Here is a 22,206-nt window from a genome sequence, read left to right on the forward strand (position 1 = left end):
AGCAAAATATGCAACACAAAACAACAAACACTAAACATTCCTAGGGTCTCACTTGCTACTCCGATCCAACCACTAAGTTAAGCTAATCCACAAACCAAAGTAGAGTCCAATACTAAATAACCTCCATAGAGACTAGAGAGGCCGCAACTTAAGAACAAAATAGAACCAAAACTGTACAAACGCCACGGCAGTCCGAGAGAGGAGAAGACTCCTCAACGGTGGCAGCACTAGTCGGTGTCAAATGCAGGAAAATTGATCACATATAACATGGTGCTAATTAAATATGACTTAGAGAAGAGCTTCAAGTTATGAATGAGACGAGAAAGAGGAGAAAGATTTTGACTTTTGCTTCTTGCTCCTATTAGTACCATTCTGCTTTCCATGATCCATAGCACCCAAATCTTAAAGGAAACCTATAGTTACAAACTTACATACAAATCCCTGATATATATATATATATATATATGAGTTGTGTTATATATATATGAGTTATGTTGCTTTTGAAACTTCATTAAAAATAAACAATCTCTTCTTAAAGTCTTGATGAAATAGTATAGTTTGGTGTGCTTTTTTTTTTTTTTTTTTTTTTTTTTTTTTTTTTTTTTGTTCAAAGTATAGTTTGGTGTGCTTATACCATTTAATTTCGACATTGCTAGGTTCATTCATAAGAAAACTTTTAAGGAGTACTTTATTTAAGTTGATTCAAATACAAAGATAATACAATGTCACCTGTATAAATTAATTTTTTGATGCAAATCCTCACAACATCCTGTCGAGAACTTTTTTAAAGGTCTTCGAAAAACTTAGAGAAATTCTCGACAGCATTTTGTGCAGCGCGATTACGAGCAGTTTCCTTTTTTTCTGGATATAGCCCACATCCGACCAATTTATCCTCAATAAGGAAACAATATTTTCCATTGATTTCCCAAGTGTCTTTGGACGTCAGTTTCAAGTTCCTCTTCTGGCACATCTCATTGAGTTCTGTCATTGGATGGTTCTTGAAATTTTCTAAAAGTATTATTGGCTCCATAAATGGTTTTATCACCTATATATTTAGTTTTTCAACACCGAAAAAAAAATATATATGTATCATGGATCAATCGATGACCTAAATCTAGTAGCTAACTATAGATATTTTATAACGTATAGTTACTTTAAGTTACCTTCCAGACGGTTTGGATGCACTCGCAGTCCATGAAGAGAGCTCCAATGGTAGACTCTACTATGTTTGATAGAGATTTAGGTACTTTCAAAAGACCATGCGAATGTAATGGATGTTCTTTTTTTGCTTCCACAAATTCCATTATCTGCATATATAATTAGTTATATATGTACATCTCATTAATATAGTTCACACATAACACACAGCCAATAAAAAAGTTTTTATTTACGAAAATGTTAATATTAAATGATCAAATAAAATTGAAATAGAGAATTTAGCGGGAAAAAAACACAGTTGACAAAAAGAAAAAATCATTTTTTTTGTTTTTGTTTTGTAAAATCATTTAATCAACCAGATTGCAATAAGACATGATCGACAATAATAAATGGGAATTTAGTAGATTCAACACTGTTAATTACTAGGAATTTAAAAGAAGATAAATGACTAGCTAGGGTTTAAAGAAGGGTAACTTACCTGCTCCAGAAACAAGGGTTTCTTATGACGGAGGTAGCGATAGAGTTCGTGTTTGACAGCGACCCGAGCCAATTTCTCGCTGTCTACGTTGACCGCTCGGAGCTTGGTCAAAACACCAGGTGATTGTTTAGGGTAGCGTTTAATAAACTCAAAGATTATGGCCGTATCTAGGACCGAATCTCCTAAAAGCTCTAGGAGTTCGTACGAATCACACTCCTCATCAACGTAAGTAGCGTCTGTGAACGCTTGCAGCAACAAATTCTTGTTTTTGAAATTGTAATTTAAGTTCTTGTCCAACAATTCGATATCCAAAGGCTCGTCCGCCGGATCGGTTGATCCCTTGGCTTCGGTGTTGTTATCTTCATTACCTTCGAAGTTGGTCAAATTCTCCAACTCATGTGGCTGCGGCAAGGATTCAGCAACTGCGTTTGTGAGTTGCGACTCCATAGAGACAAGAGGGTGTGTTTGAGGAGAGAGAGAGAGAAGGGATATGTCTCTTTGCTATGTTTCTATTGTGCTTGTCTGTTGTTCTTCTTAAGTCTTGATTATGAGTCCCTTTTATACACAGTCTTCTTTGATACATTTGCCAAGCTATCTTCATAATAGTTATAGATGTCATTATTTCTATTGTTACTAAGAAAAATCATTTTTCAATATTTTGATTAAATAAATATAGTAGATTTTCATTCATTTCTAAATTATTATGATTCTTACCCAAAAAAAAAAAAATATTATGATTGTTAAAATTTAGAGAAAGAATAGGTCATCATAACCAAAAGATTTTGACTAATTGATTACATATATATCAGATATTTTCTTTGTATGACACTAATAATGATTAAATACCGTTTTAGGTTATATTAAAATGTACTTTTCAACCAGAATTTATTTTAAAAATTCAAATTTATTGTTTGCAGAAAATGAATTTCCAAATTTTATTATCTCCAAAACAAAAAAGGATATCTATAATAACTAGAAATGTAACGAAAATTCTCTCATACATGTTTGCATTTATATATTTTCTTTTATTCAAAGTGGACTTCCATAATTTTTGCTAAAAACGTATTTACTTTAACGGAACAACGATACTAATAAAAACCGGAAAAGGAAAGACGATATAGTAATCTTAAATATTAATATAAATTAAATTGTATATTTTAAATGCAATTTGAGTTAATTTACAAATCCTTTTAGGAATACAGAATCTATAAAGAAACACCATATTTAGTATATTTAAATTTGGGATGGAGCGACCAAAAGAGAAACAAAATTAACTTTGTAAGAACCATGGGCTTGGGTTGTTGAGTAGGCACTGACAATAAAATTAAATATCATTCATTGAGTAAAAATAACAAAAAAAAAAATAATTTTAGTTAAATAAATGGTAATCATATCTTATATAATATGAGAAGGTTTTTCTCAATTTTTTACAATGAAGATGACACATGTATTATGTTGTTGTTTGGGCCTAATTAACTAAATTTATTTGTGTTTTGGACCTAATTAACTACTGGCTCATAAATCCAAAAAAAAATTCTCAACATTTCCTTTTTTCCTTCTTCAATCAAATCAGTTGTAGATCCTTCCCATCTAAAATCATCATTTATCAGTTTGTGGTTTCATCGTAGGAAAAAATTGATTATAGTTTATTTTATTTTTTTATGAATTAAATATAAAATTAATTCAAACCAAAAAACTGTTTTACATCAAGTGTGGACTCTTTACAGAATTTTGTTTAAAAGAAATACAAAGCTTTATGTTGAGCATAGTAGAGCGGCCAAAAAAGAGATATCATTCACTATGGTGGTCGAGCTGTAAACCATAAGGCAAGGCCTCGATCATAAGAGTAGTCGCCTTGGTTGCGAATCGAGATGAATCTGTTACGAATGGTTTTCTCAATTAATTTATGAAGATGTTGTGAGGAGCTCGGGTTGTCGCCGTGGCGTCGAAAGTTGTGTTCTCTCCAGATGTAATAAATCGCAGTCTGGAAAAAGCATACCGTAACGTGAATAGATGCAGCTTGTCGTAGCTAGAGTGAGTGAGAGTATTCAGTAGGCGAGTCCATCCCAAAGGGAGTCCTTTCCCGACAGTATCCTCCATATTAGTTTAAGACAGCTTGCATTATTTCCAGCTGTTAGGGACGGGAGACCTAAGCCACCTTCTTGGGCAAGAAATTATAGTTTCTTTTGAAATTATAATTATGGGGTTCAATCTTATGTATGATTCATGGGCAAAAATAGATTCTAAATTATGTAAAAAAATGTATTTCTGGGTTTCAATCTTATAAATGAATCATGTGCAAGAAATAATTCTAAATTATGTTAGATTATGGGATGTTTATGTGTTCTCAACATTCTCTTATAAATTCATAAATTGTTGGTTTAAATTTTAAATTATGGATTTCTATTTGAGGGTTTAGTTTCTGGCCTTTAATCTTATATAATCTAATAGTAGGTTGTTTTACGTAAGTAATTTGATCGATGCACATCCCAAAACCGGGATTCCCGTTTGCGGATGTTTCAGTAGCAGCTCAAGCAGGTTGTAATCAACTAGATGTGAAAAGTTATTTCCTGTATGGAGAGTTGAAGAAGGAAGTTTTTGGCCTTGAGATCTTTGAGGTTTGCCTCATCAAGTGCCTTTTGTTGTGTCGGATTGAGGCTCTCAATGCTTATGAGTTCTTCGAAACCTAGATTAATGATGCACCAGTACTCCTTGGATCAGAGAAGATTTTCCATGATTAAGCTCCAGTGATCATAGTATCCATAAAACTTTGGAACAGTAGGTGTGGTGAAGTTTCCTGAATCTGTCATTCTCTCTTTAGTGTTTTTGCTCTAATACCAGATAAAGGAAGTAAAACCAAACACAATTCTCTGAATGATTCGTAATCTTATTCAAGCAACTAAAAACTGGCTTATATAGAAGCCTTACAACGTTCACACGAACTCTAAAAGAAATTGAAACAAACTTAAAGGAGAAAGACTCAATCAACTCCTTCAAACAAGTTAGGACTTGGAAAACATTGACTTATTCAAAACACCAACATAGTGGAGACAAATCTTAATATAACAGATATATGAAGTATCTAAGTAAATATAAATATATGATCCATTATGTGAACGCAGGGTTAATGCTGCAAATGTATGTTCGAGTCTGTGAACGTAAATATGGTTATCTAAAAACGTTTTATTAAAGGAAATTTTTGGCTCATGCTTGCTTTGCTTGTCTTAGGGGTTTTCTTTATTTATATTCTTTGCAGTTTCCTATGAGTATCGAAGATAGAAAGCAGACAACTAGCGGTACAGTACTGTAAATCTAGTGTACCATTTTTATCTCTTTTGTTATTATTTGTGTTCTTGAAGTTAAATGATACGTATTTTCTGACATATTCAATATATTTTACATTTTTTTCTGTTACTTTCTTTAATATATTTGATATGTGAACAGATATATAGTGGAAGCCCCTTAGTCCAGTGGTTGGTTTAAGGTTCATTAATGTTTCTATACCATGAGGTATGGGGTTTTAGCCCCGGACAGTGGCGGATCCAGCAAATCTTTTGAGGGGGTGCAAAAAACAATCCAAAAGTGTTCCGGTGGGGATTTGAACCCTTGAAGGATCCAGCAAATCTTTTGAGGGGGTGCAAAAAACAACCCAAAAGTGTTCTGGTGGGGATTTAAACCCTTGAACTCAAATAGTATGTGGTGCATTATTGACCACGAGGCTACTTACATCACTATTAAGTATACATAAACTAAACCATTTATAGTTTTATCTGGTGCACTTGCACCCCCTCTAATGAACGTGGGTCCGCCCCTGGCTCCGGATAATGCGATTTATTAATTGTGCAGATTAATAGAGGCAAATTTACAGTTGATCTCCAGTGATGCGCAATTATCGCCGTCCAATTTTTCCGGTTCGGCAGTTCAATCTATGATTTTTCATTCATGGATCTTGATAAGATCTTTCCATTTAGCAGCACCTTAGGATGGCATAGCCTTAAAGTTAAGGGCGAGGTTCAAATGAGGAAAGGCTTATTGTGGATACCTAGGCACCCAGAGACGAGGAAGGGCGTAGTAAGAGACGAAATGCTTCGGGGAGTTGAAAATAAGCATAGATCCGGAGATTCCCGAATAGGTTAACCTTTTGAACTGCTGCTGAATCTATGGGCAGGCAAGAGACAACTTGGCGAACTGAAACATTTTAGTAGGGAAAGGAAAAGAAAGCAAAAGCGATTCCCCTAGTAGCAGCGAGCGAAATGGGAGCAGCCTAAACCGTGAAAACGGGGTTGTGGGAAAGCAATAAAAGTGTCATGCTGCTAGGCGAAGCGGTGGAGTGTCGCACCTTAGATGGCGAGAGTCTAGTAGTCGAAAGCATCACTAGCTTATGCTCTGACCCGAGTAGCATGGGGCTCGTGGAATCCCGTGTGAATCAGCAAGGACCACCTTGCAAGGCTAAATACTCCTGGGTGACCGATAGCGAAGTAGTACCGTGAGAGAAGGGTGAAAAGAACCCCCATAGGGGAGTGAAATAGAACATGAAACCATAAGCTCCCAAGCAGTGGGAGGAGCCTTGGGCTCTGACCACATGCCTGTTGAAGAATGAGCCGGCGACTCATAGGCAGTGGCTTGGTTAAGGGAACCCACCCGAGCCGTAGCGAAAGCGAGTCTTCATAGGGCAATTGTCAATGCTTATAGACCCGAACCTGGGTGATCTATCTATGACCAGGATAAAGCTTGGGTGAAATTAAGTGGAGGTCCGAACCGAGTGATGTTGAAAAATCAGCGGATAAGTTGTGGTTAGGGGTGATATGCCACTCGAACCCGGAGCTAGCTGGTTCTCCCAAAAATGCGTTGAGGCGCAGCAGTTGACTGGACATCTAGGGGTAAAGCACTGTTTCGGTGAGGACCGCGAGAGCGGTACCAAATCGAGGCAAACTCTGAATACTAGATATGACCTCAAAATAACTGGGGTCAAGGTCGGCCAGTGAGACGGTGGGGGATAAGCTTCATCGTCGAGATGGAAACAGCCCAGATCACGAGCTAAGGGTCACATTTTATTCATGAAATGGGTTGGATTGGTATTAGTCTGGATACAGCAAAATAATCCTATTAGGTCTATGTACTTATTAGATCTAATAAGTATAAGTTCCTTTTGTCAGAATTGAGAAATTCTATTGCTTGAATCTTTAGTATTCTCTTATTTATTACATGTGTCTACTATTTAGGCAGAATACCATCACCCATTTTTATTAAGAAACTAAATGGAACCTCAGAAACGGGTGGGACTAAACATGACCAAGAGGTATCCACCGAAGAAGCTCCTTTTCCTTCTCTTTTTCGGAAGAAGGGGTAGATCTGGACAAAATCGATGAAATGGAAGAAATCCGAGTGAATGGAAAAGACAAAATTAATAAGGATGATGAATTCTGCGTTCGAACATACTATAAAACAGTTTCTGAAAATCTAGATGGAAATAAAGAAATTTTGAATTTAGAATTTTTCGAAAAAAAAAAAGGAGGATCATTCTTTATGCTTTGAAAAACCATTTGTAACTCTATTTTTCGATTATAAAAGATGGAATCGACCAAACCGATATATAAAAAATAATAAAATTGAAAATACTGTAAGAAATGAAATATCACAATATTTTTTTTATACATGTCAAAGTGATGGAAAAGAACGAATATCTTTTACATATCCCCCAATCTTTCCACCTTTTTTTGAAAATATCCAAAAAATGATTCCTTCATTTACAAGATAAAAAAAACCCTCTGACCAAGTTTCTACTTATTGGAGTTTGATGCACAAAGAAAAAAAGGAAAACTTAAAAAAAAAAAATTAAATCGAATTGAAGCTTTAGATAAGGAATGGTCTGTTGAAAATATACTGGAAAAAACGACTAAATTTTTTTATAACGAAGCTGAAAAAGAATATTTACCTAAAAATTATGATCGATTTTTGCATGGAATCTCTCGGGGAAGAATAAAAAAATTACCTCCATTCAAAATAATAACCGAAACCTATAGAAAAAAATAATATAGGAGGATCATGGACAAACAAGATTCATGGTCTACTTCTGAAAATAAATTATCACAAATTTGAGCAAACAATAGAAAATTTTAATAGAAATCTTTGTTAATAGAGAAAAAAACTTTCATTTTTTTCAGAACCCCAACAAGAAGAAAAAATTCATTCACATTCAGAAGAAGAAATAAAAATTTTTAATTTTTTATTTGATATCGTTAGAACTGATAGTAATGACCAAACACTTATAATTTTTTTTTTTAATTTCCATGAAATGAATAAAAAAGTTCATCGATGGTCATACAAATTAATAAGTGAGTTAGAAGAATTGGAAGGCGAAAATGAAGAAAATGTACCAATGGAGCCTGGAATTCGTTCAAGAAAAGCAAAATGTGTAGTGATTTTTACTGATAAAGCGCCACATGACGAGATTTATACTAATCTCAAATATAATAAAAATTCTGATCAAAAAGATGAAATGGCTTTGATCCGTTATTTACAACAATCTTATTTTCGTCGAGAGATAATTAAAGGATCCATGCGTTCCCAAAGGCGTAAAACAGTTATTTGGCAATTTTTTCAAGCAAAAGTACATTCCCCGTTTTTTTATCGAATATATAAATTTTTTTTTTAAAGATGTCATGTGGAAAACGAACAAAAGATTTTTTGATCAAAAAGAAGAAGAACAACCAGAAATAGAAGAAAAAAAAACGGATAGAAATTGCAGAGACTTGGGATAGCTTCCTATGGTAGAATCATATGAAATTATTCTCATAATTTGCAATCAATAATAAATCTAGATAATAAAAAAAATATATATATAATCATTTAGAAAAAAACTGGTGAATGAAGTGATAAATGATTCCGAAGATTCCAAAGCTATTAAGTTGTATGTTTAACTTCCCACTTCCACAAAACGTATTTTTTTTTGGTTAATATTTTATTTAAAAAGGAAAGAAAATCTCATTATTTGGTCCCATGACGAAAAGAAAGATATAAGAACATTGACGCAAAGACCATTCACTTCATCGACATTCGAAGTCAATGGTACCGATTCATGGATAACCACAGTGATTGAAAACCTTTCCCCGGTAGCCCGAGAAACTAATCCACCCACGTCACGTGAGATCGTCTCTTCAAAACTAATCCATGAACTCTCTCAGAGTTCACTCTTGTCTCCAACAACCTCTTTCTCCGAAGTCGGCTAGCATAGAGCAAAGTATCCAACACAAAACAACAAACGGTAAACATTCCTAAGGTCTCTCTTGCTTCTCCGATCCAACCACCAAGTTTAATCCACAAATCAAAGTAGAATCCAACACTAAATCAACTCCATATATAGAGAGGCAGCATCTTCATAACACAATAGAACAAAGACTCTACAAACGCCACGGCAGTCCGAGAGAGGAGAAGACTCCTCAACGGTGTCAAATGCTGGAAAATTAATCACATATAACATTCTGCTTTCCATGATCCATAGCACCCAAATCTTAAACGAAACCTATAGTTACAAACTTACAATAAAAAACCTGTATATAGTAGTTACATACAACCAAAACACCTGCAACCTAAATATTTCATAATTAAAATCTAAAACTATAACTAACACCAAATGCCCACACTAATTGTTGTAAATCCTACACACGAAAACGTAACACTACAAGAAAATAGTCGATTTGCAACGGAAATCTGCGACGGCTGAAAGTCCTCGCAAATTTGCGACGGAATTGCGAGTACTTTGCTAGGAAGACGAGAGAACTTGCAATTCCCTCGCAACATTTGCGACGGCACAGTCCCTCACAAATTTGCGAGGGATTTACTACAGACTTGCGATTCCGCGGAGTTTCTTCGCAAACAATTCGCAACTCTCTCGCAAATTGCGACGGATTAGCGATGACTTTATCCGTAGCAAATTTGCGAGAGAGTTGAAAGGGGTGAAGATGTCAGCAGTCACGTTTTCCCCGAGTGTAACTGTTTTGTCTCGCAAATATTGTGTATTTCCTAAACTCCTAAACTTAATAGAGTGTTAATAATGAAGATGAAGTATTTATGAGACTAGTAAAAGAGTATCTTCGAAAATTAGGGGCGTGCTCTGTAGAATGAATGCTCTATATGTGTAAATGAGCGGGCCTCTAAAAATTTAATCATCTGGTACTCTTTTAATGAATATATTAATATTTTATATTCACATAGAACGTCTATAGAGCAGTTCTCACAAATAATATCAATGTTTTGAAATCTGACCCGGATCGTGAACCGGACTAGCTCTCGGATCACCGGATCATCAGGTCAACTGGATTCGACCACTGGTTAATTGAGTAAAATATGTTTAATGCATTTATGTAAATAAATATTTTAAAAATATTATAAAAAGAGGATATCATGTTTAACAAATTATGAAGTTTAATAATAATAATAATAATAAAATGATTAAAACTTTTAAATCCAAATAAAAAATAAAGAACACTAATAAAACATCTCCAAAATAATTCACTGTTCTTACGCAATGTTCGAGAGATGAAAAAGAAGTTAAGATGAGAGGTGTGTCGTGAGTCATGTGTTGCCGTCTAAGCTCTAAACGAATAAAAGGTTCTAAAAGTAATTGAAATTGTGAATCCCTATACATTTTTTTCAAAAATCAAGTAGATTTTTTTGAACTGCTAACTGGCCGGGTTAACCTGGTCGCGGGTTAATAACAGTTTTTTCTGGGTTTTGCCGGTTTTATTACTACCGGTTATTAGCACTATACCCGAACCAGTAAAGTCTCTGGGTCGCGGGTTAACCGGTCAGATCCGCCGGTCCATGCCGAGCGTGAAAACATTGAATAATATATATATAACCAGAGCAATGTATCCTCTTTCACCAATCAGACCGTTTAAGCGACCTAAAGAACACCAACTATCAAACCAGAAAGAGGTGGTTATTCAATTCTTGACCTCCACAGATGAAACTGTTTCGCGAGCTCTCTGTATTTGAGGATCTTTTTCCAAATCCACGAACCACCAGTAGTGTTATCACTGACAGCCCAAAGCGAGTTTCCACGCAGGAGATTGTGTTTTACCCACACTACCCACATCGAGTCTTTTGCATAGCAAACCTTCCAAATCAGTTTCAACATATTGATCTTATTAGCTTCCTCAATAGAGTGCAGTCCCAAACCCCCTTCACTCTTTGGGAGATATACCTCGGACCATGCTACTTTTATTTTCCGAGCATTCATGCATGGTCCAGACCAGAGAAAAGCATAACACATCTTATGAAGTTCTCTAATACAAGCTTTAGGCAATCTAAAGGCTGATAACCAAAAGTTGATAAGACTGAAGATGACTGATCTGATAAGCTGAAGGTGACCAGCAAATGATAGCATTCGAGTCGTCCAATTACTAATTTGGAGCCGGATTTTCTCCAACAGAGGTGAATAGTCCGCAGTAGACATTCGTTTCGGTGACAATGGCAAGTCAAGGTACCGAACTGGAAAGGTTCCACTGGCAGATGGGAACTGTTGGAGGAGTTCGACCTTATTTTCCGGTGCAACACCTGCTGTGTATATGGTAGATTTTTCTAGACTCACTTTTAAGCCCAAGTGGATTGAAAAATCATCAAAAACCCTCAAAACACCCATAACAGAACACTGATTGCCCGCTACAAACACCATCAAATCATTTGCAAAACATAAATGGGTGAGTTGCAAGTTCTTACAGTTCAGATGGTAGTCAAAGACCTCGTTTCTAGCTGTTACATCCAATCTACGTGAGAGGACATTCATGCATACGAAAAACAAATAGGGGCTAAAGGAGCAGCCTTGCCGGAGTCCATGTTTACTACCAAAGTAGCCTGCAAGTTCACCGTTCACTTGTACTGAAAATGATGCAGTAGTGATGCAAATCCGTATCCACTTGACGTACTGCTCAGAAAACCCAAGTGCGCGTAAAGTAGTAAGCAAGTAGCTCCATTGGACTGAATCAAAAGCTTTGGAGATATCTATTTTCAAAGCACAGCGAGGAGATACCGCATCTTTGTGGTAATCCTTAATGACTTCAGTTGCAAGTAGAAGGTTTTCCAAAAGCAATCTATTCTTGACAATAGCAGACTGGTTTGGTGAAAATGAATTTGGGAAGGATAATCTTAAGCCGGTTCGCAAGGATCTTAGAGATGACTTTTTAAAAGACATTGCACTATATATGTCCATGTTAGAACAAAAAGTTTAGGGAATTGTTATCTTTTTATTCTCTATTCCATAAGATATAACATATATATAGGAATATAATATTAGGTTTTAGGGTTTACACTAATGGGCCGATAATAGGTATCCATACAACAATATAATCATTTATAACACTCCCCCTTGGATGACCATTATAAAAATATAGTTGCAAATGCGCATGTGAGATGCTGCCTTGTTAAAAACCTTACATTGAAAACCCATTGGGAAAAATCATGGTTAAGAGAAAAAGAGTACAACGCGCTTTTACTCCCCCTCATGAATACATAAATTGAAATTTTCGAGATGACGTGATCCCATATGATGAAGTAACTTCTTGAAAGTAGTGATTGAAAATGCCTTTATAAATGGTTCGCCAAATCTTCTCTTGAATGAATCGTAGTAAATGTGTATCACCATTTTTTTATCGGTTATGGGATTCGCAAGTGTTCCATCTTCATCATTATCTTTGCTTCTCACGGTCTTAAAGACTTTGAAGATGATAGACTTTCACCATTGGAATCATAATATTTTTTTTCAGGTGTTTATCTTTCGCGTGTTCTTTGTTGTCTCGTTAAAAACCTTTCAAGGAAAAACCCATTAGGATAAAAACCATGATAAGGGAAAAAGAGTAAAGCCACGCTTATGATCATATTTCTCCCCCTGAAAGCATCATCTTCAGGTTATGTATTATGATCATAAATATCAACTTTCTGAACTGTTATAAACAGCGCTTTCAGGTACAAACTCATATGGTCATCATATATTCTCCTGGGTCATTGAACTTTAAGTCATTTGAACCCCTTTCATATAGAAGATATATTTGAACTTTAAGCCCAAATCTTTTTTTACATACAATCTTCCAAACAATCATCTTATACATAGGAGTTATTCATAATCTCGTTGTAAAACTTTCTCTTTCAACTCTTCTTCTTAGTATGGTACTACAAGACCATTTTTCTATGTAAACATCTCTTTCATCATATGTCAAATCTGTAACCTCAAGAAATTTCATGAAATATCTGATCTTATACAATAAGATTTCTCCATCTTTCAGGAGTAATATTTTATCACTGATTATTTCTCCATATATTCCTTGGTATGTGAAATCTCATAGAGATAAACTCTCACCCTTTTCTCTTCAAAGGTGTCAAAAAGGCATCGAGACTTTTTCTTGCTTTTACAATATTCTCGAGAACTATAAAGTATTGCTTCTAGCAATATAATTAGCAATATAATTATTTTAAGGGATATATCTCTTATAGTTTGAAAACCTTCTAAACAGATTAAATCAAGTCTTGCCTTATTTTCAAACTCATAAGAGATCTACATAGTTGCTTCCACCATATGAGAGTGCATTTCTCATAATAAATATCAAGTATTTATGAGAATCATTGTACTACTACATGTACTTTATTTCTCATAAAGATCCCCTTATGTCCCACTCATTTTACACTTTCAAGTGTAAGGACTACAAGTCTAAATATTATTTGTTTAAGAGACTTGAACTATTTCATAGTTACCTCTTTCAATGATTAACCAATCATTCTTTGTGTACATTTTCAATAAAACTTTCTATTAACCGCAGTTTATGATCCTCGATTTTTATCCATAACATCATCAACTGCAACACTGCATGCAAACATATTACGACGTCGATTTGCTTATTGGTTCCCTTTCTTTCTAGACATGACTCAACTTGTTGAGATTTCTTTTCATTATGATTCTCAGGTACCTGAATCTCTTTCTTACTCATGTCTAAGTCTCTTCTAGCGATTCTTCATATCTCTTTGCTTCCTTCGTGTCATATTAAATTATGCTTCATTTCTTTTCCGAGGATGCTTATATTTGGAACCATAAGTCTATCACATTTCATGCGATCTTTAGATTTACTAGCAGTTCATTTTATCTTTCTAGGACATTAATTGGAGCACAACTGGTATATGTGGCTTTTTCACTCAAGGTCAGAAAATGGTTCTGGCATGCTTTTAGCATCTTTGCAAACTTTGCAAATAAATTATCTTTTGAAATTCTTGCGCACATTTCTCAGTACGAGGATCAAGATAATTTCTTCCAAAATATTTCTTTACCAGCTGTTTATTTTCTCCCCCTCACGTTGAAAAGACTGACTCACTGAAACAATAGTCTCTGCATCTCGAGATATTCAATCATCAAGAGAAATCTATATCTAATATTTTCAACATTCTTTCAAAATTCCATCTTAATCATTTGGTGATGGACGATGAGAAACCAGATATATTCCATCTAAATGTGTTATACATCTTCGTCCAATGAACGATGGTTACCCAGTCCTCTATTTAGTAAATCCTCCGCAAACCATGAAGCAATAAAATAATGAGGCATAGCTAATGAAATAAAATTTCCTCGTGAAGGCATAACTGATCAGTCCTGAACCAAGAGATCAAATATATAAAGCATGCCTAAAGATTAAAGCATAAACAATTCTATTTCCTAACGTATGATATGGGCATGAGGCTATGATTATGAAATATGAGATTGATACTTATCTCGATTGAGTAATTGGAAACCGTGTGCTACGGTGAGTTCAAAGGCGGAGATAAAAACGTCAAGAAAACATAGACATCTTGAATCAAAAAGATCGGAGATGGCATCATAGGGTGATCTAAACCAGAAACCATGTCTCAAAGCAACTAAACCAACCAAAGCATGTGTCTTATGAACAAATCAGATGGTGTTAGAACTCGATATACAAATTTACAAACTGACTTAAAACCACCGGACCATGAATCCAAACAATAAGGCATTAATCGATAATCAAAAACATGGTTATATATATCAGATATTCAAATCTGTATTGAGCCATAAGTCAATAGTGAAACAATATAAAATATGGTATTGACGTGCGGCCATAAGTATAATTAAATCATGATTACTTATCTTTTCTTGGTAATCATGAGTGGTCAGATCGGAAACGTCGTCGGAAACAAAGGTTGGTTCGAAACTTCGAATAGGGTTTTTGAAAAGTACTATCCATTAGAGACATCAATAATCAACGATTCAATTAAACAATCAACATATAAAATTTAATGCTTTCGACCACTTGATAAATTTTTTCGGTTTTTTTCTTTTTTTTTTAGAATTAACCGAACCAACAATAAAGCAACAGCTGATAATAATCGAATGATTAAATATGAACAGATCTCTCTTCACAATAACTAAAACAAGTAGATATTTAAAGCATGATCCGTTAAACAAAAGAGCATCAATCGATCATAAAGTAAACATAATAATATAAGTCAATACTCCAAACTGATACGGTTAAGGTCGAACGTGGAGCATAATCGGTAATCAAGCGTTACACAACATGAATCAATCAATAAAGCATGAGACGATTGATATATATATTAAAGCATGTGAAGTCAAAGCAATATGGTTTAGAATTAAACATGTGTCGACTTGTTATAAAGATCAACAAATCTAAATTACACTAAGCAATAACGATTATAGATTCGTTTCCCAAAAACAATAGTAATGATAAAACAATAACGATCTTTATAAACAAGTATGACCGTTCTGTAATATAGCATGAAACGAACGATAATAAAAGATGATGTTACTTATCTGAATAATGAAACCGTGGATTCAGAGGTGTTGGAGATCCAGAACGGAGACACAATTATTTGCTCGGTCGGCTAAGGATTTTTTATTTTTCTTGACGGGCTAGGGTTTAGAGCATACGGATGACATGTTAGAACAAAAGGTTTAGGGAATTGTTATCTTTTATTATCTATTAAATAAGATATAACATATATATAGATACAATATTAAAGTTTATGGTTTACACTAATGGACCACAATAGGCATCCATACAAAAATATAATGATTTATAACAGTCCAAAATATATAAGGCAATTCTCACATATATATATATAGAACATATGATAATATATATGACAGGAATAATAAAAATTTATATCGTATTTTATACATATGTCTACAACGAAAACTAACATATACCAGAAAATAATCTGACAGCAAGATTATATAGAAATCTGTATATAAACTCCAATTCAAAGGTAAGTATGTTCATATAGAAAAACATGTTATTGGGAGAAATCAACAGTCTCTAACTATGAGTTATGTTGCCCTCATGACTCAAAAATCCCTTGTATATATATATATATATGAGTTATGTTGCTTTCGAGACTTAATTGAAAATAAACAATCTCTTCTTAGAGTCTTGATGAAATAGTTTGGTGTTCTTATATATACCACATAATTTCGACATTGCTAGGTTCATTCATAAGAAAAATGAAAGGAGTACTTTATTTAAGTTGATTCGAATACAAAGACAATACAATGTCATCTGTAGAAATTAAATTTTTGATACAAATCCTGACAATATCCTGTCGAGAAGTTTTTAACGATCTCCGAAAAATCTTGAGAAATTCTCGACAGCATTTTATGCAGCGCGATTACGAGCAGTTTCTTTTTTTTCTAGATATAGTCCGCAATCCAACCAACTTAGGCTCAATAAGGAAACAATATTTTCCATTGTCTTCCCAGGTGTCTTTGGACGCCAGTTTCAAGTTCCTCTTCTGGCACATCTCATTGAGTTCTGTCATTGGATGGTTCTTGAAATTTTCTAAAAGTATTATTGGCTCCATAAATGGTTTTATCACCTATATATTTAATTTTTCAACACAAAAAAAACTACATATCTATATATATATATATATATATATATATATATATATATCATAAATCACTCGATGACCTCAATCTAGTAGCTAGCTATAGATATTTATAACTTATTGTGAAATATATTATGTATGTATAGTTACGTTAAGTTACCTTCCAAACGGCTTGGATGCACTCGCAGTCTATGTTTGCTAGAGATTTAGGTACTTTCAAAAGACCGTGCGAATGTAATGGATGTTCTTTTATTGCTTCAACAAATTCCATTATCTGCATATATATATAATTAGTAATATATGTACATCTCATTAATATAGTTCACATATAACACACAGCCAATTACAAATGTTTTTATTTACGAAAATGTTAATATAGGGCAAGGTATATCAAATAAAGAAAACATTCATTGGCTGAAATTGACTCTATAGGATTTAAATTGAAATAGAGAATTTAGCGGGAAAAAACACAAAGTTGACAAAAAAAAAAATCATTTTTGTTTTTGTTTTGTTGAATCATTTATGCTCGCCGGTTTAATAGATAGTTTTGGTAATTGGGAATTGGGAATTGGGGAGAGGATCCTTTACGAGATTAACCGAATCGGAGACTCCATCGTTCTCCCACGTCCTCCAACACTTTGGCTTGGGAATAGGTATAAACCTTTAGCTTCTGTAACCTCCTTGTTAATTTATCATTGTTGATTGCAATTTTGGGATGTGGATCTTCTCTGTTCTCCATGATTTCCTCCGGTTCCTACAAGCACTCTCAAATTCTTGTTCTTTTGAGCTTCTTCTAGATTATAGATATTAGATAGACTGGTTTTGATGTAGCTGTTGTAAGGTTTGAATCTTTAGCTTCTCTAATCTTGTTATTTGTTCTTAAAACTTCGTTAATTTAGCTTCATCGCGTAGTTGTGTGTGCTCAAATCTTTCTAAACTGGATCTTATATTTTTTTTAAACATAACTTTTCAAGTGATCATGCAACTTGAAAACCTCAAAAAAGTAAGTTGACTTTCTATTAACTTTTTTAAAAAGCTTTAGACATCCTTGAAGTTCGTGTGCGTGTGTGTATTTCAGGTGATCTCTCGATGTGTCAAACATGGACTACTACTACCGGTGTTTAACAATCTAGTAAGCTTGACTTTTGGGAGTAAGAATAAACGAGGTTGGAGACTACTGCCGTATCTGCTTAAGCAGTCTCCAATGCTTGAAACTCTAACCATCCAGGTATATATATCATTTGCTTAACCCGTTAAAGAATCTATCTATCTATAGTTAGAGGGACACAAACATAGGTGTTGATCATTTACATGCATCTATCCAGGGTCTGGATGGTCATATATCTGATGTGACTATGCATGCATCCCAAGTGGAAGTGTGGTTAGGGAGGCACTGCTAAAGAGTTGGAGCACTTGAAATTCTTAAGTATTTTGATACAAAATTCATATTTTTGTAAGTCCATACCTATACATAACTTCAATAGTTTGTGTTTATGGTTTAAATGGAGTTTTTTCTTATTAGAAAATGAGAATTTTTGCAATTTTATAAAATTGATTTTTCAGTGTTTAATGATTCATCTAATTTGTACTGTTTTACATTCAATGTATGATGATACATCTTTTTGCATATATGTTACCATTTGACATTTTTAATTATCTACACGTTGAAATTATTATTTTTAGAAGGAAAATAAACTATAAAAAAGTTATTCCACAATTTTGTTTTTAAGAAAAAGAAAATTTTCCATTTTTGAGGAAAAGAAAATAAATGAAAAAAAAAAAAAATGTTTTGTCAAATTAAGAAACCTTGGTAAATTGGTTTTTGAACCCATGTGTCCGCTTCAATTCAATTTTGAGTGTAACTACTATTAGTAAATATGGATATCCAACCCAAAACCATTTGGTAATGAGTAGAGGGATCCATATACTATTTATATTAGTCCTAAATATTGCCAAGTTTCGATGTGGGACAATTCTAATACACTCCCCTCACGTTCAGGATCGATATCTGAAACGTGAAGTTTGTGGGACTGGACATCCACGAGTGTACCCCATAATCGAGACATTGGTCCTTAACCTTGGGCTCTGATACCATATTAGTAAACATGGATATCCAACCCAAAACCAATTCACAATGAGTGGAGGGATCCATGTACTATTTATATTAGTCCCAAATATTGCCAAGTCTCGATGTGGGACAATCCTAATATATATGACGAACAAGAGAGAGAAGAAGAAAGGGAAAGTTTGTTAGGATTACTGAATACTTTCTTCATTCAATTAATTTGTAAAATGTACATGTGAGTTGTAATATATACAAATATCTATTCTGAGTTAACCAACTAACCAGCTAAGCTAACCGACTAATTAACTTAAACCGAATAGCATCCTCAATAGTCCCCCTCAAGATGAGACGTATATGTTATGAAGACTCATCTTGTATTTGAGATGAGCATGTTGATGAGGAAACAGAGGTTTGGTGAGGATGTCAGCGACCTGATCTTCAGTATTTACATGTAGTATCTTTATGAGACCCTTGTCCAGCTTTTCACGAATAGTTTGGCAATCCACTTCTATGTGTTTTGTGCGTTCGTGGAAGACAGGGTTGGTGGCGATGTAGATTGTTGTTGTACTGTCTGAGAAGAGAACCGGAACAGAGGGTGACTTGATCCTCAAATCAGAGAGAAAAGTAGTAATCCAGATCATCTCACACGAAGCAAGAGCCAAAGCGCGATACTCTGCTTCAGCAGAAGAGCGGGAAACTGTTTGCTACTTCTTGGAACACCAAGAAATGAGAGATGACCCCAAGAACATGGTAAAACCAGTCGTAGAACTTCTGCTGTCTCTACAAGCAGCATAATCATTATCAACAAAGGCTTTAAGAGTGAGATCTGGATCCGCAGAATAAAAGACACCTTGGCCAATAGTGCTTTTGATGTATTGCAGAACCTGATACTCAGCCGTAAGATGAGATGTGCAAGGAGCAGAAGAAAGCTGGCACAACTTATTCACATCAAAGGTTATATTCGGACGAGTGATGGTCAAATACATTAACCTGCCAACAAGACTTCGATACATCTCCTTATCATGGAGAATATCACCATCAGTCTTGGATAATTGGAGATTTGGAACCATTGGAACATTCATTGGCTTACAAGCCCACATACCAGAGGAGGTAAGAAGCTCAAGAGCATATTTTCTTTCACAAATGGAGATTCCAGAGGTGTTACGAGCAATTTCCAATCCAGGAAAGTATTTCAAAGGACCAAGCTCACGTAACATGAAACTTTGTTTTAAAGCCTCTATCAATTGACGAGCACCAGTCTCGGAGGTACTGGAAATGACAATGTCATCAACGTACACAAGAACGGCCAGAAAATCGGAACCATAACTCCTGGTAAACAATGTGTGATCCCCATGACCTTTAGTGAAACCCAACCGAAGCAAAGACTCTGAAAATTTCAGAAACCACTTACGAGATGCCTGTTTAAGACCGTAAATGGACTTCTTCAAACGACAAACAACATTCTTAGGCATAGAGTCCCCCTTAATCTCTGCATATCCTTCTGGTAAACACATATAGATATCCTCATCTAAATCACCATTCAAGAAAGCATTGGAAATGTCAAGTTGAGTCAAGAACCACTTCTTCGAGGCTGAAACTTTGAGCAACCATTTCACGGTGACCATCTTTGCAACCGGTGAGAAAGTCTCATTGTAGTCCAAACCCTCCTTTTGAGTGTACCCCTTAGCAACCAAACGTGCTTTATAACGTTCAAGACTGTCATCTGCATAAAATTTCAATGTGAAAACCCATTTGCAGCCAATCACTTTCTTACCTGGAGGCAAACTAGTAACATCGAAAGTAAGAGTTCTCTCCATTGCACCTATCTCCTTATCAACAGCCTCACACCATTCCTTGGAATTCTTTGCCTCAACATAGGATTGAGGGATTGGAATTTGAGTGATGTTATTTATATAACACTTATAGGATGGTGAAAGTTGTGAATAAGAAAGAAAAGAGGAAATAGGATGAGCAATATCACTGTCAAAAGAGTAACAATGATAATCGCTCAAATGAGCTGGTGGTTTCTTAACTCTCGAAGTAGAAATTTGTGGTGGAGGTGGAAAAATTTGTGGTGGTGAGAGAGAGTGAGGATCTGAAATACCTAAAGACAAAGTATCCATTGGTGTGAAGCATGCATTTGGAACCTCAAGTTTCTTAGGATCTGCCAATGGAAAGACATCCTCAATAAACTCAACATTTCGAGATATATACGTCATGTTACTCTCCAAATCCATGACCTTATATCCTTTGTATCCAGCAGGATAGCCTAAAAAGATGCAAGCTCTTGCCCGAGGTTGAAAATTATGCCTCTGTTTAGGAGAGGTTGAAGCGTACAAGCAACCAAACGACCTAATACGAGTATAGTCAGGCGTCTTACCAGAGAGAACCTCATACGGAGTTTTATTAGAAAACAACTGAGACGGTGTCCGATTGATAAGAAAAACCGCCGTCAAGATGCAATTCCCCCCCAAAGAGTCAATCGCACATTCGACTGGAAGAACAAAGATCTTGCTACATTCAGTATGTGTTGGTGTTTACGCTCGACAACCGAGTTTTGTTCAGGAGTCTCTGGACAAGAATGATATGAAATGATTCCTTGATCTTGATAAAACTTAGTGAACTGCAATTCCTTTGCATTGTCTGGTCTAACACTCTTCACTTTGGAATTGTATTGTGTTTCTACTAGTTTGATGAAAGCAGGAAACACTGTTAGAACATCACTTTTGTTCTTCAGTAAATAAACCCATGTTGCACGAGAGTGATCATCAACTATAGTTAAAAAATATCTATATCCTTCAACTGTTTCCACTGAAAAGGGTCCCCAGACATCAATGTATAACAACTGAAAATTCTCATTACAAATGTTGTTCTCAGATGGAAAAGATAACTTCCTCTGCTTAGCCAAATGACAACTATGGCAATAAGCAGACTTCTTATTCTTGTGTCCTGTAGTGCCCAAAACTTCAGAGATAACATCCAGTCTGGTGTAAGAAGGATGACCAAGCCTCTTGTGCCACACAATGATATCCACCACGACATTAATTGAAACTGATGAGAAGTCTATATCTAGCACATAGAGTTTTCCAATACGGCGACCTTTACCAATCATCACCCCCTTGGTAGGATCCTGTATTTCACAACAAGTAGGATCAAAGATCACTCTAGAGCCTATGTCACCAGTTAAAGATCTGATACTTATCAAACTTAAACGAAACTAAGGTATGAATAAGACATTGTTAAGAAGAATGTCCTTGTTCAACCTAACCATGCCCACTCCACTGATCTTAATATGCTGTCCATTTGGCATATTCACAAAACTCTCCACAGAAGTATCCAAAGAGACAAAAACATCTTTCTCATGTGACACATGGTGAGTTGCACCAGAATCAATCACCCATGTGTCGTTTGACAAAATGTGTTTAGAAACCGCCAATATACTAATAAAAGAGTAGACTGAGTTAGAGAAGGAGATATCAGGGTGATTTAAAGGCGATTGGGAAGTACTTGCTTCTGCTTGAGTAACAACCAGAGTCGAGGGTTGAAGCTGGGAGCTAAAAAGAGCAATGATGTCTTGGAGTTGATCTTTAGAGAGATTACCAATCAT

At 35.1% G+C, this 22,206-nt stretch overlaps 1 protein-coding gene across 1 annotated transcript; it reads right to left on the bottom strand.

The window, feature by feature from the left end:
* Positions 1-767: 767 nt before the first annotated feature.
* LOC104728054 (ribonuclease 3-like protein 3) lies at positions 768-2,124 on the bottom strand. The gene is made up of 3 exons (XM_087475291.1): positions 1,637-2,124; positions 1,164-1,307; positions 768-1,045 (listed from the first exon to the last, which is right to left on the bottom strand). The coding sequence occupies exons 1-3, from the start codon at positions 2,081-2,083 to the stop codon at positions 785-787; spliced, it is 852 nt and encodes a 283-aa protein (XP_087331417.1). The 5' UTR covers positions 2,084-2,124; the 3' UTR covers positions 768-784.
* Between the last annotated feature and the right edge of the window lie 20,082 nt (positions 2,125-22,206).

The sequence above is a fragment of the Camelina sativa genome, chromosome 11, assembly GCF_030686135.1.
Source record: "Camelina sativa cultivar CO46 ecotype springtype chromosome 11, ASM3068613v1".
Lineage (NCBI taxonomy): Eukaryota > Viridiplantae > Streptophyta > Magnoliopsida > Brassicales > Brassicaceae > Camelina > Camelina sativa.

Coding starts and splice junctions, on each gene's coding strand:
- LOC104728054 (XM_087475291.1), bottom strand. CDS start 2,083: ATGGAGTCGCAACTCACAAACGCAGTTGCTGAATCCTTGCCGCAGCCA. Junction 1,308..1,636: donor AACCCTTGTTTCTGGAGCAG/GTAAGTTACCCT, acceptor TTATATATGCAG/ATAATGGAATTTGTGGAAGC. Junction 1,046..1,163: donor GCATCCAAACCGTCTGGAAG/GTAACTTAAAGT, acceptor CTAAATATATAG/GTGATAAAACCATTTATGGA.